Here is an 18712-nt window from a genome sequence, read left to right as displayed (position 1 = left end):
GAACATATAAAGATATATAGTTTTAATAACTGAGCATACAGAGCATGAAAAATCTTGTGAAGAGGGTTAAGATTCTTGTGGGTTTGTAGATATTCAAGCATTAGACCAGTGGCTCGTGTGAAGCTGCTTTTCAGTTAAGTTGCTATGGGAAAAGGCAATATATTCCTATAGCACCATTCAAACACAGTGCAGTTAGAAGTGCTTTTAAAGAATATTAAAAGAAATGCTCTGACACTGGTAGAAGCATTTCAACCTTCTTCATCGACAGATTACATGAAAACTCTGATTTCTCTTATTTCTACTATTTGATTATTCTCATTGTGAGAGAATTTTTTGTAACTGTGCTCGCCTGCTTCTTTTTTCATGTTTTAGCCATTGCAAGCCAGAGTAACTTCATATATTAGAGGTTGTTCCTATTTTTTTCTAAACATTTTTTTTCTCTTTAGCAGAAGCATGATCAAAAACAGTAGCTGATAAATGATATTCAGTTCAGGCTCCTTGTAGAGGCCATAGTTTAAAAAAGCAGAGTCAAAAATATCTCCAGCTAACCTATTCATATTCCAGCTTTATACTATAATAGGTGGTGGGTTCATTTTCCCTGTAGAGCACACTGTTTCTCATTCATTTTTGGTAACTCTTGTTTTCAGGTCTTGTTTGAAATAATTGTTTCTTACAATTGTTCACACTCATTTGAATTTTTTAAAAATATTTTTCACAAGATAAAAACAGCATTAAAGTAGCTTTAGGGAAAGTTTAAAGAGAAATAGAGTATATCTTTTACTCACGAATGATAGGGCTAGTCAGACTTTAGCAGAGCCTTGTGTCTCATAATCTGCCTTTAGATCAGTGGTTTCAAACTCCAGTCTTCCAGTTCTGTGCTTCAGCACACCTGACTCCAATATGAGCTCATTAGCAAGGCTCTTTAGAGTTGACTGCATGCTAGTGAGACACTTTCACCATTTAAATCAAGTGTGTAGGACAAGGGACACATCTGAAAGTTGCAGGACACTGGCCGTTGAGGAGTGCAGTCTGAGTTCAGTGCTTAAGATCCACACATGGTCAAAAACAGATGAAAATTATTATAGAAACTGTTTCATACATTAAAAGTTTATAAAAAATCTCCCTTTCAGCACTTTATTACATCAAGCAGAAACAGTACACATAGTGTGTGGGTGTTCTTGATTTGTGTCACTCGACTTGCTTGATGTGTGTTACATTGAATCCCTAATAATTATGGATGCAGGGAAAACTGATTAGCCCATAAAAACTGGGACAGAAATGAACTATCATTACAGTGAGTGGGAGTAACAAGCACTCAGCAAATTGCCATTATTCTGGCTTGATTGTTGAGGTTTTCATTTGTTCCCTTTGTGATGGCAGAACTGACACTATCCAACAAAACGTTTAATTTTCTCCCCTTATATTAATATTTTGCTTTCTTGTTAACTAAAACTACATATTTTATTTGCTGGTGTTTCCTTTTCCACAACTGATATTTTTCATGGATTTACCACAAATATGTACTCCTTTACAAACTGAACAAAAGGAATCTTTATAGATACATATTTTCTACAAGAATCTATAAAAAAATGCATGTGGCTCCTTTTTCTCGAGGCCACTTGTTACCCAGAATTTTGTTGATGAGGATTTCTAAAGACAGCTGCTTCTTCATCAACTAATTAAGTTCAAAGCAACACAATGATCATTAGCCAGGCCAGCACTAAACGAGCTCCGACCTGTTTGTAGCCTGGTAACTAATGCAAGGACCCGGGGAAAACACTCCCACCTCGGAGCATGCAGACGCATCTTGTTTGTTCGCAAATTTTGTTTTCTTCCCCTCCAGACTCAAACAGCATCCCTAGCTAAATGAGGTCAGTATGAATTGGGTTAGGTCCTCTTTTGAGGCATCTAACATGTGAAATGTGGCAGTTCTTGTCTCCTGTGTCAAAGTCAGAGGCTTCAGAACTCCTAAATATAATCTCCTATTAATCATGCATGCACCCATCACATATTTCGACGTCAGTCAGATGTGAAAGACATGTTTTCTTCTTTCTGCAAATAACTACTATTATAATTATTCAGATTATTTAAGATCACAAGATAATATTTCAGTAACCTCAAACTGAGCAGATTTTGGTGTGAGAATGATTTCATATCATCATCAATAAACAGTTTCATTTAAATTGTGAAGAATATGCAATATATATATATATATATATATATATATGCATTCATAGGCACATATATAAATATCTGCAAAGCCAACACAGCTCCTGTTGTCAATACTGCGGTAGTTTAAAATAATTTCAGACCTCTGACCTCTGGCTTTGTAGTGTTTTTAAATAATTATTTTGTAGAAACCAGTTTTCAGTTTGACTTTAAAAAGTATGTTTTATTTAAAATTGTATTTTAAAAAGCCAGATATTGTTGATCATTATTGATTTGTATAAACAAGGGTAAAACATTGCTTTAACTTATTATTCATTTATAGCTGACTTCAAATATTTTCCTCAACAGCCTTATTGGGTTTAACAAAATTTAGAAACTGATCCTGGGGGTTGCTTCTTACTACTGTTGCTGTTTTTGACACAGTAGAGGAAATATGACCTAGAGTTTCAACAGTTTTCATTTGTAAGGAAGGTCTGAAGACATGATAAATATTAAGTTTCTTCTGCCACTCTCTCCCAGTCCCCAAGCAGAACTAGGTTACGTCCCTTGGGATATCGGCTGTGACCCTGGTTAGTCCACTCTTCGATATGTGTGCATACATCCATGTTAATTGTGACTAAGGACAGAAAAAGCTTCTAACCATTCAGGATTATTTTTTGTGGACAGATTTTGAGATTAGAAGCACATAGGAAAACAACAGGCATTATCTTAAGAAGTAGAGCACGCTCAGTACAACATGCCCCACTGTGCCTGAACCTGCTGATTTGTGTTGCGGGTGAAAATTGGTGAGCATCATGTGTGAGTTTTAATAAACTGCAAACTCAAGCTTGTAATAGCAACTCGTTGTGGATTCATGTTAAGGATGTAGCGCCTCACTTTTAATCCACATGCTGTTAATTAGTGAAACATTAATTAAATTCTCTTCAGGAAGCCACACACATCAAGAAAATAATCCTCTTTCCTTAACTTATCCCTTCACAACACTTTGACTTGATCTCTGCAGTGATAACGACATGTCTCGTGTTTATTGCTACATTTTATATATACAGTACAGACCAAAAGTTTGGACACACATTCCAATTAAAATGGGTTTTCTTTATTTTCAGGATTATTGATAAGGCAATAAATCCCACTTATTAACCTGACAGGGCACACCTATGAAGTGAAAACCATTTCAGGTGACGACCTCTTGAAGTTCATCAAGAAAATGCAGAGTGTGTGCAAAGCAGTAATCACAGCAAAAGGTTGCTACTTTGAAGAAACTAGAATATAAGGGGTATTTTCAATTGTTTAGTGCATATTTCCACATGTGTTATTTATAGTTTTGATGCCTTCAGTGTGAATCTACAATGTCAATAGTCATGAAAATAAAGGAAACGCATTGAATTAAAAGATGTGTCCAAACCTTTTGGTCTGTACTGTATATATAAAAAAAGCATTTCACACAGTGAGACATCTGTAACATAAACAATTTTCTTCCTTAAATTACAGAATTTTCTCATTTAACCTTGACATTTGTGCTTTTTGAGGATTAGGAATGCACCGCTACATCAGCAAAAATCAGCCTGGGCATGGATGGTTTCTGCAAGTTCTAGGAGAGGTTTTCTGGAACTTGCAGTTCACTTCCCATTATGCGTGTGCGGGCTTGAGAGGTCATTCAGAAGCTATGAGCATGCATAAAACTTCTGCGTTGAATTCAGTGCTGTTTGTAACAATATATCAGTGTTTCAAGGAACACGTGGGGTAGCCTTGCAGCAGGACAGGGAGCTAGATTTTGCGGTGTGATCTGTGTGCATCTATGTGATTTGATCATCAGAAATGAAAGGAAGAGGGGCAGGCTTTGTCTTACCTAAACTGGGTTACTCTTCAAGTATAGCCCAATTAAGCCTAAACATTTTGGCATTGCGTTTGTAATGCACATTTTTTTCATACATCTCTGACTGCTCTAAAAACAACTCACCAAGCAGCTGAGATGAACAATACACATACTTAAAAAATAAAAATAAAAAATGGATAGGCTCAGAGCCCTTGCATTTAAAAATCAGTATACATTTTTCACTGCTGAGGAAAAGTAGGGAAAAGCAGCACCCTGCTTATGTTGTCAGGCAACTTAAGCAGGCTGCTTGATGACTGATTTATAAGGCCTAGGGCTGAAGTCCAGATGCATATGATGATATGAACAGATGAACTTGACACCTTCAAGTACCTATAAATTATACCAGACATTTGGAAGCCCACAATTCCATTCCAGATATCATGCCTTATTTATTTTTAAATTTTCTATGATGTCACTAAAGGAACTAGTGCAGGGATGCCCAAAGCCGGTCCTTCAGGGCCGGCATCCTGTTTTAGTTCTCCCTGGTTAAATGCACCTGGATCAAATGATGGCTCATTTGAAGGCCTAAGAAGAACATTGACATCCCTAGAAGGTTGTTGGTACCACCAAGGAGAGAAGTAAAACGTGCAGGATGCCGGCCCTCCAGGACCAACTTTGGGCACCCCTGAACTAGTGTGTTTAGGGTGATAAATCTGAACATTACACAGCCATGAAAATGTCACTTTGGCTTTCCTAAATTGCTAAAAGCAACCATATTGTATGTAAATTTCTGAATTTGAAAAAAAAACTTTCAAAATTCTCCCTCACTATTCTGGAATTTGACAAATAAATCATTTTGGTAAATCTAACTAACATGCTTTCAAATAATCCATGAGTGTTTTTGGTTTTTTATGGTGTTTGTTTTTTGATAATAGGGTTAGTAAATTGGTTTGTTTATGTTGGCATGTTCTCAACCTTGTTCAGTCTCCTATGTATCTAAACTCCCTGGTCTCAATTGTTAACTTTGCTTCCTTCCGTTATGCCGCTCTACTCTCTAGTTCTGCTCTCTTTGTGTCCTCTCTATTAGTTTGCTCAATTCTGTTATTAAATTTGGTGCCTTTTTTGCTCCTGCCTGAATTTTGGCCCTGCATTAACAATGCAAACTTACCTTAAACAGGAAAAGGTTTACCTGTGTCAAAACGTGAGGAAACAATGTTTCCTATGTAACCTGTGTGCAAATATCTAGTTTCACCTTTATATAAGGTACACTGCTTTTACATGATAAGATTAACAAGACCAAGTCTCTTCTCTTTAAAGGAGTATTCCACCTTACTGTGAGATGTTTTGACCCATACTTTAACTAGGTGCCTGACACCCTGGTGGGAAGCATTGTTGTAGTTGTTGGCATTATAGTAAGACTAGGAAATAATATTCAGCCTTTGAATTAACCTAATGTCTTACTGAAAAACATGTCATCAGATTTTACATCTCATGACAGCTGTTCATTTCATTCACATATCTCAGCCTTTTTAAGATGCATCATTTATACACCCACATTTATCCAAAGCTTGAAGTTCTTCTTTCTCCTTACTGTCAGTCAGTGAAATGAGGATGATTAACTGCTTAATTACAAGTAAATCAGCTATGTTTTGTCCACCATGCTAAGTGGGAGGAAAAGTCTGTCTTTGATAATAAGCTTAGATCTATCATGTGGCTACCATGTTTTTTAAAGCCAGTATTTTGAGTATACATGGACAGAATTAAAGCAAATATACAAACTGAACTACAGAAGCCAAAAGAAAAAATTTCACATTGTAACCATTTGAAGATAACCTTACTATTACCTACTTTGAAGCTTGTGTACGCTTCTAAATAATGAAGAAGTTTGCATGAAAGAGAAGCTTTCTACATAATACATAGAACTGTGGCCAGTAAACGTTTTAAGAAAAATAACTATTCAGTCTTTTTAACCTGCAAAAAACTGGCAGTTTGGACAAAATGACAATCTCACTATTCTTCACAGGCAGTTATAAAGAATCTTTTCGCTTAGCCTGATTCTGCCATGGTGTATTTATTACTGCTAAAGTGCAGTCAAGGCAGTGATTTATTTACTTCCAGTGTGCTCACTCAGGCAGATAGAGCTACTGTACTGTTGACAAGCTCAGAGAGAACAGGGTATTTAGTTTAAACCCACTTAACATTTTAACAACTGACCTTAGTCACTGCTATACTCAATATATTTTACCATTTACCTTTGATTTTAGCATGTACCCTGCTGAACAAATAACACAAATAGAGCATCCTTTCAGAATACTCAAACATTACTGACTATCTCTGGCCGCGTCATGTTTGGGAAGAAAGAATTTCAACTGGACAAATGTATGTGTAATTCATTACAAAGAAATAGGCTACAGTGTGTGAATGAGTGCATGAATGCGTGAATGAATGTAGTGTGAAGTGCTTTGGGGTCCTCTGAACCTGATAAATACAAGTACAGGCCATTTGTCAATTGACATTTACAAGACAATATGCAAACAGCTTGGTGGGAAAGCAACAACTGTTGGTGCAATTAGACAATGGAAGAAACTAAAGATGACTGTCAATCTCCCTCAAACTGGGGCTTCATCAAAGATAGACTTAGACTTAGACTAGACTTAGACTTGTACTTTATTGATCCTTTGGGAAGACTCCCTCAGGAAATTGAAGATCTCATCTTGTTGAGTTTCACTGATCATGAGAACCAACCATTACACACTAGAACCTGGTCAATGACCTGAGCAGAGCAGGGACCAGAGTCTCAAAGTTTTCCATTAGTAAAATCTTACATCATGGCTTAAAATCCTCCTGAACATGAACAAGTTCCCTCATGGTTTTTGTTAAACGTTGATTGGAATGTAGAAATCAAATATTCCAAATATTGTTGGAAACATGCCTGCACACATTTTTATACAGTTATGTTTGTTTGAGCATACAGCATATTTCAGTTGAATATCTGCTAAAGGTTTTGTACTTGAGACTCCTGGTCCCTAATCACTCATTAATGTATCTAAAAATAAATAATCTCGCACAACGTATTATTGCAGTGTATGCCTTTGCATCTGTACAAAATAAACAGTCAAATAATCTAAGTTAATATTAGGGGAAAACAAAAGATTGCAGATTAAAGGATTTCATTGCGTTTGCAAAACATGTAGGATTGTCTTTCTTTGGTTGACCCAACTAAAAAGCAGGAGATCGCGTGGCTTCTGCATGTTTAACTTTCTGCGGTCTCCCTCCTCTCCCATTAAGTTGCCTTGTAACGATTTTGATAACACTTTGCTGGTTGTTACAGTAAACAAGCAATTCCCTTGTTGTGCAGCAGCAAGTTTATTTTGTCCCTTTTATCTCCAGGCATCTAGCTCTGTAGAGCGGAAATTGTTCCATGTTACACAACTGGCAAAAATAAGAATCCTGTCTGAACTTTTCTCACACAGGGGTTGGATGGCAAAACTGGAATCAAACTCATGTACTGAAGAAAGAAAGAAATATTATAACATAAGTTACCTTGACAAACATGAGCATTTTAATCTGACCTGCTAAAACATACAAATACATTTGTGAACAATGATTGGATGGTATTAATGAGACCACACACAGACCAAAAGTGGAGTTGGTCTAAGTCTGCAAGATGGTTGCATATAAAACCTGGCAGCTCCTGAGGGAAGTGAGGTGTTTGTCTTATATTGGAGAAGATGGACTGCTCACACTCTCGCTTCTTTATTGGGGTGCTTTAGAGATACAGGCTAATTTCATTGGAAGAGCGCAAGTGACCATAATCCTAACCGCAGGCTTGATTTGAGTGCTCATAATAGTAGTGACCGACACTCTATATCCTGTAAGCCCAACTGTATAGCTCTGTGTGTAAGCGAATGATGGAAGAAGGAGATCACATTATCGCTGGAGCGCTTAAGGGCTTATTTATCCTGCATCTCTTTCCTTGCCTGCATGTATCAGGTTGCAGATTCTTGTGCCTCTGCCAGGATTTATGTGTGCTACACCTCTGAGACATCATAAGCCAGCCATACGTGATTACCAGCCAATGCTCAAAGCAACAGCGATGACAAGGTGTCAGATGTAGATTCTATCTCGGCAACACACTTGTAATGAATTGACTCATCAGTCAGTGTCAGAGATCCTGGCTGATGGTTGTTTGCGTGAACACGCGGAAGTGTGAACATATTCTGTGTTCCCAGGAGTGCAGATGCTGTCAACCATGATGAATTAACTCATTTTTATCAATTTGATTTTCAACAGTATTGAGAAGAAGACCCAGAGCAGCAGGTTTCTAATGTGCATGTATGAGAGTGTTTGTGTCTCTTAAATAGCGCCAATTAATCTTAATAAGCATGTGAAGGAGTACCATATTTCTACACTCATTCACTACAAGTGTCATTCCTCTTCAAACCGGTTTAAGGTTCAGGCAAAAAATTTCTCTGTTGAAAAAATCTCCAGTCTATGGGATTCCAATGAAAAGTACAGTGAGACTCATACTACCCCATCATGGAGGAACAACATTAATGTGACCTATAGTGAAATTCAACAGATACTAGGCTTGGCTAAAGCAGTGCTGGGCTAGAACTTTTCTAGAAGCAGTTGTAGCTTACGTTTTAAGCGATATTAGTTCTATTTATTTTCAGCGGACGTCTTCAGCTTATCTTTGAAATTTTAAAACAGACGGGATGATACTGGAAGGACACATGAAAACAACTTCATTGTTGGGCTCTCTAGCACAGAAAGTGGGAATGCAGGATGGGCTTCAATGATTTTGTTTTAAAATATGTAACAAAATTCCTTCTTCACACAAGTCTGTTGTGACTATTTTAATATAATTATGAACTGCATTGTTATGAGCATGTGCAGTCTTACTATGACACCACCCAAGACCAAGAATACCTGCCTAAGCAATAACTCTGATCACAATAATGAGGATCAATAATGACTTTCCATCACACAGAATGGACTGACATCAGTCCATTCAGGGAACTTTCCAAGACCCAACAAAGATGATCCTGGCTGATTTTCAACACCTTATTTCAATGTGTAGGAGGTTTCAAGACGTTTATTCAGGTTCCAAGATGACATAAATACAATCACCAAAATTAATCTCAACCACTGTGTTGTATTTTACTGGACACAGTAAAGTACACTTCATCATGTTTTAACCTGTCTAGTTGAATGACAATTGTCACTATGAGAAAGATAGTTCAGAATGTTACAATATGCTATTCAGAAGTTGTCTGTGCTAACATTCTTACTATTAGGTTTTATTAACCTATTAATAGGTTTATTCAGCAGGGACTCATATGGCATTGCATAAATATGATGAAAGCATTTCTTCAATATATATATTGAAGGTAGTAACAAAACCTTGTATTTTTCTTTCAGAAAATGTCTTCGTAAGCAGCTCTTTTGGAGCTCAATATGTTTATGAAAGTGTAAAACTAGAGCTTGTCAGTACTTGTGCCTCATGGATGCACAGCTCACCTTCACACCATCACACGTTATTTTCAGAAGTGCTAATTGGGGAAAGGGAGCCTGGCGTGTGTGCAAATGTAAATTCGTTGTGAATTTATGAAAACAGGAGAAGGTAAAATGTGAGGTAGGAATCAACAAGTTTGAGCACAGGCTAAATTAGAGTTACAACAGCTGCAGTGGATCCTAAAATGATGAAAGGATGATTCATCATCCTTTCATCATGGCTCCTCTTGAGAAAAATAAGAGGAGCCATGTGACATGTCATTATGAAAGGTCTCCAATGTTTTCAGTTCGAGGTGTGATCCATGCCTGAGGTGAAGACACGTGTCATCACTTCATCATGGTTGGAATTTGCTGTACTTTAAATCCTCCTGAACGTCAAATTAATTTAATCACCAAACTTTCATTCCCACATTCCCATCCTGATCTATCCATCCATAATAAGATATAGGTCTGGACAGTTTTTCATGTTATATATTCTATGGACCTTATTTCTATCTGTCAGAGTTTGTATATTATAGCATCAAGGTTTCAAGTACTATATGTGTCTGCAGTAACTTTCTAAAGTGATTTCAGTTTTTATATAGGAATGTGGTTTCTGTAAGAGAGGAGACACACGATAGTAAAAGTGTCTCATATGTTTCGTTGTAGGACAATGTGGATCTTGGAGAGCTGATGTTCTCGCTGTGCTATCTCCCCACGGCTGGCAGACTTACCATCACCATAATCAAAGCCAGAAATCTAAAAGCCATGGACATCACTGGAGCCTCAGGTGAGAGCTGATCAACAGTTCAGTGTTTCCTTTGAGATGATTTAAAGTATTTAAAAATATATATATAATAAAGAAACAAAGGGTAAAACTAATTCTCTAGTTTCCTTTGACTCTGATTGGCTGAACCCTCATGAGCAGAGATAAGGAAGACCCTGAATGTTACGTTCTGCGGTTGTGCCAAGACAGTTTCCATTATGTATATAAATGCTTATTAAACTACATATGGTGCTTGAGCCATTAAAATAGACAGTTATGAGGGTTTGCAGATTTCAGCTTTTTGTGGGTGAATACCAGGGGTCTATACTAGCAGTAGCCTAATAGTCCGTATGCTTTTTAATATAAAAGATGCCAATTTTTGCCCTGTAAATAACAGAGTGTAGCTTTATTTGTTTTGCAATCTCTTTCTAGATCCATATGTGAAAGTGTCCTTGATGTGTGAGGGAAGGAGGCTAAAGAAAAGAAAGACTTCAACCAAGCGTAACACACTGAACCCAGTGTACAATGAAGCCATTGTGTTTGATGTTCCTCCAGAAAATATCGACCAAATCAGTCTGCTCATTGCAGTCATGGATTATGATAGGTCTGTACATTTAGAGCTCCTTTTCAGGCGCATTTACTAAAAAGAAAGAACCCAGAAAAGCTCATTGTGTGTGTGTGTGTTCTTTTTTATAATACTATCCCACAGGGTTGGACACAATGAAGTAATTGGAGTCTGCAGGGTTGGTAGCGAAGCCGAAAGCCTGGGTCGAGATCACTGGAATGAGATGCTAACATATCCCAGAAAACCCATCGCACATTGGCACCCTCTCATTGAGGTAGGGCCTTCTGAGACTTTGCGGCCAAGCATATCTTTAAATGTTCTAAATTGACGTTAATGTAACAAAATGATCATGAACTTAAGACTCCTACTTTATTGCGTTTTGAAGGCAATAATAAAATGACAGGATTTTTTATAAAAAATAACAAATGTTTTTTTGCAATAGAATGCTAATCAGTAGCAAGGATAGTTGGAATTTTCTCATTATAAAAGTAAGAGATTATGCTTTTACTGTAGAAAGAAAGTTAAAAAAGGCTTAAAAAATGTTTTTCTTCTATAAACGCCGATATAGAGGGACCTATTCCCTATCCGTATAATGTTATCAAGGCCCCCCGATACATGAAATACATGATCAATTAATTTACTTATCACCAATCGCTTGCTCAATGTTATTTGCCAATAAAAACAACTGAAAAATACAGTAGCTGCTAACAATGGGTAGCACGTTTAGACATACAAAATTTAGTAAACTTGGAGGGGTTTGAAAATCCCAAACAAGCTTAACAAGACTGAAACGTTTTGAATTGCTTTTGTCTGAGTAGTGTTAATTATCTACATTTTCAGTATTTTTCAGCTGCTTTCTCTTTCTCAGAAAAAAAAGGTTGCTGAATCGTACCCCATCATCTGAAATGTCTTGCAGAGAACAGAATCTTGTTCTTGTTCGCTGTCATCTACCTCTTGCTTTTCAAGACATTTTGTTATCCACTACATGTTGCTTGACGTCACAAAATCCTCAGTGAGTAATTAAAATTTTACGGTGTCAGATCTAGCTGTGCACAAGGTAGATATTGTCCCTCACACATTCCCGCTATGGAATACTTTTTATACTCCACACTTATTTTGAAACTTTTTAAAATGTTGTTTTAGTCATGACTTTAGCTTGTGAGAATACATTTTATAACCTCACTGTTGTTAGCAGAGTCAGTGGTCATCAAATCTCACTGGTTTTTCTTTGGCAATCATGTAAAAGGACATTTGTAATCATTAATTTAATAAGGAACACCAATTTTAGGCTTTAATCAATGAATGTTAGTGGAGCAATTTAATAAAAAATTTTACTTGAGGCAATTGCAGTGTCTGTAATTAATTAATCACAATTATTCACATTTTACTAAAAAACTATATATAGTCAAGGTAAACAGCAACTTGATTCAAACACACTTATCAGACCTCTATCAGATTGTTTATATTAATGCGCAGACGAACCAAATGAAGCAGCTTTGTCATCCAATGCTTTTGTGAGCAAATGTCGCTTGTGTCAGATATATAGGTATACCAGAAACTCTGGCTGGAACCTTTGTATTCAAGTGTGTACAAACGATTAACTGCACTAAAATTTTTAACGTGTTAAAATCTATGTAATTTAATAATAATAATCAACATGTTTAATCCTGGCCCTACCAGACTTACTTTCTAACAGTTAGCAGTTAAAATTTTATGCTAAAGAGGACTTTTTCTTGATTAATTCAGTCTCTTAGGGGGTGCTCTGGTGGCGTAGGGGCAGGGCGCAGCCCGTGTGTCGTGGCCTTGGTCCTCGTGCTGGTGGTCGCGGGTTCGATTCCTGGCCTGGCGACATTTGCTGCATGTCTTCCCCCTCTCTCATGGTCCTCTTTCCTGTCGGGCTGCTTTCAGTTAAAGGCCACTAGAGCCAACAAAAAACCTTATTAAATAAATTCAGTCTCTTAAGGAAAATCATTTTTATCACAGATTGATACAACCGGAAGTCATTGCAAGTGACAATTACATTTCCATGAGTGACCAATTTACGTATAGAAGTATAAATTGTAAAATACTGTCTCTGCTGAGTGATAATTTTGAATTAGCACTCAAATGTTATGAAAACAAGACTTAAATAAAATTAGCATAATTATCATTTAAATTAGCCTATGTTAATGACTACATTAACATAGGCTCAATGCTATTCATTAACATTGAGCCTATAGAGTAAATAACAGATGCACTTTATTACAGAAGTTACTTTGATGGATAACTTCAAAACTAATGCGTCTATAATCCCATGTTTACTGTATGTCTTTTCCAATAGAACAAAAACAATTATGTAACAGGAATACTGCATAACCCTCACGTATACTTGGCTTTTTTTGCTGCGATTTCCACAACTGATGCTCTGTTTTCAGAGACAGTGGGAGCGAGGTGGCTGCATTGACAGAGCTGTTTCTATTCCTGACTTCCCAGCCCACACTCATTAAAAAAACAGGGCATGCTAAAACAGATCCTGCACTGATTCATGTAAATTCATGTTGAGTTGTCAAAGCTTAATATGTTGATATTCCGTCAGAACCTCCCAAAATGTATATCTATCCCAGTGAATGAGATCATCTCCATCAACCAGCATTATTATTATTTTTTTATTTCTTCTCACTAAAGAAATTAAAACATAAGCTCAGATCGATTCAAGCTTTCCTGTTATGTTCCACTTGCTGTTCTTGCTGTAATGCAAAGTGCTTTGTTATTTCGTCAACTTATGGGCTATTTGGTCTTGTCTTCACAAAGTCTGTTGATACAAACCCTCTCCAGACATCATTAGTTTTTTATTCATCCACAGGTCTGGTAATGCTCATTATAAGAAAGGTGAGGGACTCCTGGAATGTTATTCTGTCCCTTACGAACATTCAGATTTTATTTGCAACAATCACGGCATTTCCCTCAGAAACAAGACCAGATGTAATGAGCATAATCTGTTTCCATCATTCCACCACCTACATGACTGATGTATCTGCTGCAAAATGACGCTAAACCTCAATTGTGCCTTAGAAAAAATGCAGGCCCTGACAGCTTCATCCAGTTGGAGCATTCATAATTACTGTGTGCACTTACAATATTTAAAATATTTACTTAAGAATCATTTTAACATTACTATTTCAAATCCTATTTGTGCAAGAACAAAAAGTTGAAAGTTACATTACTTTTTGATCTATTCGACAAAAATATGTCATGCTGTAGTAGCACCAAAGACGAACAGTCACATTTTTTCTTGGTAATTTGGTAAATTAATTGTTGAATTATGACAGTCTTGGGAAAGTAGTGCCTAGGCTGCACTTGGACACCCTTGTATTAAGGGCCTTGCATAGCAGAAAAGTGATGAGATCAACTTTTATATACAATCTGTGACTGTAACAATTCGGCCTGATCCACCTCCGGTTAAATCTTTTTACAAAAAGAGTTGATTTGTCTGCTTTGCATAACATCCGGTAGGCTTTGCAATTGCTTTTTACACCCCACCGTCAAACAACATTATTGTAATTCTTCTTCCACCAAATTTCCACCCACTTTCCCTAATTAGCACATCAGTGTTTTTGTGAGAGTTGCATCATACAAGATGAGGCTTTAGCCTTCACTCAGATTATCCACAGATTTTCAGTGGTAGTGAAGGGATAGTGACCCTAATATTTTCACAAGCTTTGAGTGCAGAAAAGCTTTTTTTCTCTCTGACACATGGATATAACTCCTCACAAAAGTATTCACACTATAAACATGTTCAAATTTTGTCAGATTATTGCCATAAGTTTCAATGCATTTTAGTGCATAATGGTGTGAGAAAGCGGGAGGTAAGAGAGATTAATAGTTTACTATTTTTTTTCAAACAGTATGAAAATGTAGCATGCAACTGAAATCAGTTCCCCAAATATTTAACACTACCACATTTCACTGTACTTACAGCTGCAGTACCTTTACCAGCTTTGCACAATTAGAAAATGAACTTTTTTCTCATCCTTATATATATATATATATATATATGTGTGTGTGTACCGCATAAAATCACAACACACCTACAAATTCACCCCCGCATATACAGATGTTGGACATTAACAAAAACTTTGAACTTCTCACTAGGGGCATTATTGATTCATCAGTTTGATCTTTTCAGCCACTGCTGTAAACACATGCACTCATTCACCAAAAAACAGTAGAGTTTCCCTGAGTAATTCCAACCAGTTCTGATGCCACTGGGTGAAAAGTAAAGAATATATGGGAAGCCGAGAAGCTGTTTCCTTCTCTTTGTCACATGAATGAGTGACTGAATCTCAAAAGAGTTTTACTGCAGGGAGAGCCTGCTCAAAGAGAGGTAGGTGTGTTCACAAACCAACTTTGAGGTTCAATCTCTGCCTTTGTGGTCTCAGGGGGCTGGCTCAGGTTGGAATCCGTCAGTGGGGCATCCTGCCTTTTCCTGGGCAGGTTAAATTCAGATCAAATGTGACCAGATCAACCCCCACATTGTTTTGTGAAATGTGTTATACCCTAAAGCAGGGGTGTCAAACTCAATTTCACCAAGGGCCACTTCAGCATATTGGCCACCCTCAATGGGCCACATTGACAGTATAAATCAGGAATGCCCAAGTGCAGTCCTCCAGACTGCAACTTTTAGATGCGTCCCTGCTAAAACATACCCCAGACAAAAAGTTGACTTCCCTCATTAGCAGCAACTCAGTTCTGAGGAGGCCTATGAATGAGTCCAGGTGTGTTAGAGAAGGAACGCATCTAAAGTTGCAGAGTGGCAGGTCTGGAAAACTAGACTTGGGCAACCCTAGCATAAATGTATGAAAATACAATGTTAGAAATAAATTAAACAACACCTCATATTGTTAAATAACTGATTTTATGTATTCAAGTTTTAAATATTACATTTGAGTTTGCATGGATGTAAAATTACTGCTCAGTTTAAAAATTACAATGTTTTTAAACTGAGCAGTTTAAAATTATGCTCAGTATTTTTAAACTGCTCAGCTAAACTTCGCTCTTTAGCTCGTTAGCTTGTCGATGTTTCAATTTTATTCGCTGGGAAAATTATTCTTTGTCTGCGTTAAAGATAAGCAGACAAAGAATAAAAACAAGTTTTGATATTAACTCTCAACTTCATTCACAAAACTTTTTCTTTATTTATTACACAACGAACATGTATTTCACATAAGAACAAAACAATGAGGTGATGCTGCCTGTAATTGAACACAACGCTGATCCCTCTTCACCTTGTCACCAACTCATCCTCATTGTGTTGTGTTGTGTTGTGTAAATAAACACAAAACAAAACACAAGCAAAATCAATAAACTATGTGAATATTCCAGTATACTGAGTTTTGGTTTTACATTCATTCTATTTCAATTTAGTTTGTTTGTGCTTACCAATGTTTTCTGGCCGGATGTCTGGCACCTTTTCCCCTGGTCAGTTCGTCGATGTCTGGTTTTAGTTCTTGTGCTGTGGCAATCCCCAAAATGGCGTGTAGGTTTTCGTCAGTAATGCGCGATCTGTGCTTGGTCTTGTTTAAATTTATTTTTGAAAACATCTGTTCGCACAGATAGGTGCTTCCAAACATGGACAAAACACGAGCTGTGGCATCAAATCAGGGGGCAGGAGACGGTAAAAGTCCTCGATTGAAACGAAACATCACGGGACTTCGCTCTTTAGCTTGTTAGCTTGTCAATGTTTCAGTTTTACTCGCTGGGAAAATTAATAATCAGCTTGAGGTGACTCTGCTGAACTCTAGTGGCGAGAAGCCGTAATGTTGGCTGGTAACAATCGGAAGGCATCATGGGAGATGTAGTTTGTAGTCAATTCGTGCTCAAAACCTATTTTAAGTCAATCAATGGGGCTGTAAAACGGTGGTGGGGGGAGAGGGCCACATAAAATGACGTAGCGGGCCACATGTGGCCCGCGGGCCTTGAGTTTGACACATGTGCCCTAAAGGGTCAATAGACAATGATGTTAAAGTAGTCAAGTAATACTGAAGAAATTCTTCTTCTCCTTCTAACGATAGACCATAGATTTATGAGACACTAAAATAAAACCAGAGAAAACCTTTGTAATACCTCTGTTTGAAGTGAAAGAAGCTCTGAATGCTACTTGTTTGCATCTCTGCCAGTTACTAATGAGAATGGGACTAAAAAACTTGGGTTTAGTCTCTGAGAAACTGCTTGAGGCTGGAAATTATATTCATAAAACCAGAGACAGAAACCATAAGATTAATTTAAATGAGTTAAAAGAGTTTCAGAGTTGGGTGATAATTCCCTTTACATGAATAAAATAGTTATATTAGCATTTATAATGGAAAACACAATTTGTTTAATATGTAAATTGTAGTAATCATTCAAATAGTTGCACAAATCATAAAGATGATGGTGATGTGCAGGCTTCATTAGGCATGGCTTTCCTTGGAAATGGGACCTCTACTCTCTGTGTCCCATTTGTACACAAGTATGGAAATATTTTATTGCCACACGTGCATATCTGTAGTGCCAAAAATGTATTGTAGTGTTTAGGAGCACCACTGAGAGTCAAGAGTCTTCAAAACTCTGATGCACCTCCAATTAGTACCTCATTCAGTCAGCTGTACATGCCACAACTGTTCACAATCCAATGATGTACAAAGGTATTGACAGATGTTTTCCCACCATAGAGCCCTTGTTTTAAATCCCAAGAGTTTGTTTTTTAAATCCAAAATGTATAATAGAATAAAATCTTGATTTTAACACTTGACCTCTAAGTGTTAGCAGAGAGCCTCTTCATATTTATTATTCTCCAATTAATGTATTTAAGAAATTTACCAGGCGCATGCATACAATTATGTTAAATTAACTTAAAGTTCACAAATCAGACCAAACCTAACTATTTATATCATGAACTCACACCAACAATTGAGTCTGGATGTTTAAATATGGATTTTCAAAGTTGGAACCAAACAGCCAGACCAAAATAAAATGTGATTGTAAATCTGGGTCTGGGCTCCATAGTGGCACATTGTTGCCGTGCAGCAAGAAAGTCTTGAGTTCCTGATCTTCCTGCATGGATTTTGCATGTTCTCCCTGTGCATGTGTGTGTTCTCTGCATACTCTGCCTTCCTCCCACAGTCCAAAAGCATAACTGTTAGGTTAATTGTTTTCTCTAAATTATCCTTTGGAGTGAGTGTGTTTGTGCATGGTTGTTTGTCTTTTGTGCCTCTGTGTTGCCCTGTGATGGAAGGATAAGTGGTTATGGTCAATAGACGGATATGAAATCCTATATCAAGTCTTGGATTCTCAACAACAGACACAGAAGAACTGTAATACTCAATCCCATTTATAAGAGCCGCTGGGAAACAGCCAAGACTTAAAACATATTTTCACCCTTTGAACCACTTTGCAATTTCTCACATTACAACCTTAAAAGACAGTGTATAAAGCAGGTAAACTCCGAGGATTTTACCGGCTTTATCCTCTGACTGTAAGCAATATTTCTGTTTAGCGGTGGGCCCAGACAGAGTCCAGTTGAACTTGATAGAGAATCTGGGAAAGGAGCTAAAGATTAGAATAGTGGCCAAAAGGTCTTCTACCCCTAAAGACATGGAGTGGACCTCCAAAGATAAATGATCAAAATACATTCAAAAAACATAGAAAAAGCAGAAAACTACCTAAATGAAGCACCTGTTGAATTATTATTTTTTACTTATTTAATTGAGTCACCTTAGAAGTCAAGCTCTCTTTGGGGCCCCCTACTGGTCTGTTCTGTACCAAACAGACATTTAATTTGCTAATCCAATGGGCCAACTCTTTATTTATGCAAATGTGTAATTTATCATTTATTAAATTAAATTAATACGGAATCTTCTTTTAATTTTTTTATACACAAGCA

General features: G+C 37.1%; 1 protein-coding gene and 1 long non-coding RNA gene across 2 annotated transcripts in view; one reads left to right on the top strand and one right to left on the bottom strand.

Annotated features, from left to right (window-relative positions):
* The window catches only part of LOC114136701 (uncharacterized), a 37371-nt gene extending 36358 nt beyond the window's left edge, over positions 1-1013 (bottom strand). Inside the window, exon 1 of the long non-coding RNA XR_003593863.1 lies at positions 786-1013. This is a non-coding gene — a long non-coding RNA (uncharacterized LOC114136701). The remainder of the gene's footprint in view (positions 1-785) is intronic.
* The window catches only part of syt9b (synaptotagmin IXb), a 36468-nt gene that overhangs the window by 16777 nt on the left and 979 nt on the right, over positions 1-18712 (top strand). The window contains exons 5-7 of the mRNA XM_028004881.1: positions 10151-10271; positions 10680-10851; positions 10957-11086. Of these exons, the coding sequence (XP_027860682.1) occupies positions 10151-10271; positions 10680-10851; positions 10957-11086 (423 nt within the window). The remainder of the gene's footprint in view (positions 1-10150; positions 10272-10679; positions 10852-10956; positions 11087-18712) is intronic.

The sequence above is a fragment of the Xiphophorus couchianus genome, chromosome 2 (assembly GCF_001444195.1).
Source record: "Xiphophorus couchianus chromosome 2, X_couchianus-1.0, whole genome shotgun sequence".
NCBI classification, from domain to species: Eukaryota; Metazoa; Chordata; class Actinopteri; order Cyprinodontiformes; family Poeciliidae; genus Xiphophorus; species Xiphophorus couchianus.
The sequence above is the reverse complement of the archived record's forward strand: the minus strand, read 5'-3'. Positions and strand labels throughout refer to the sequence as shown.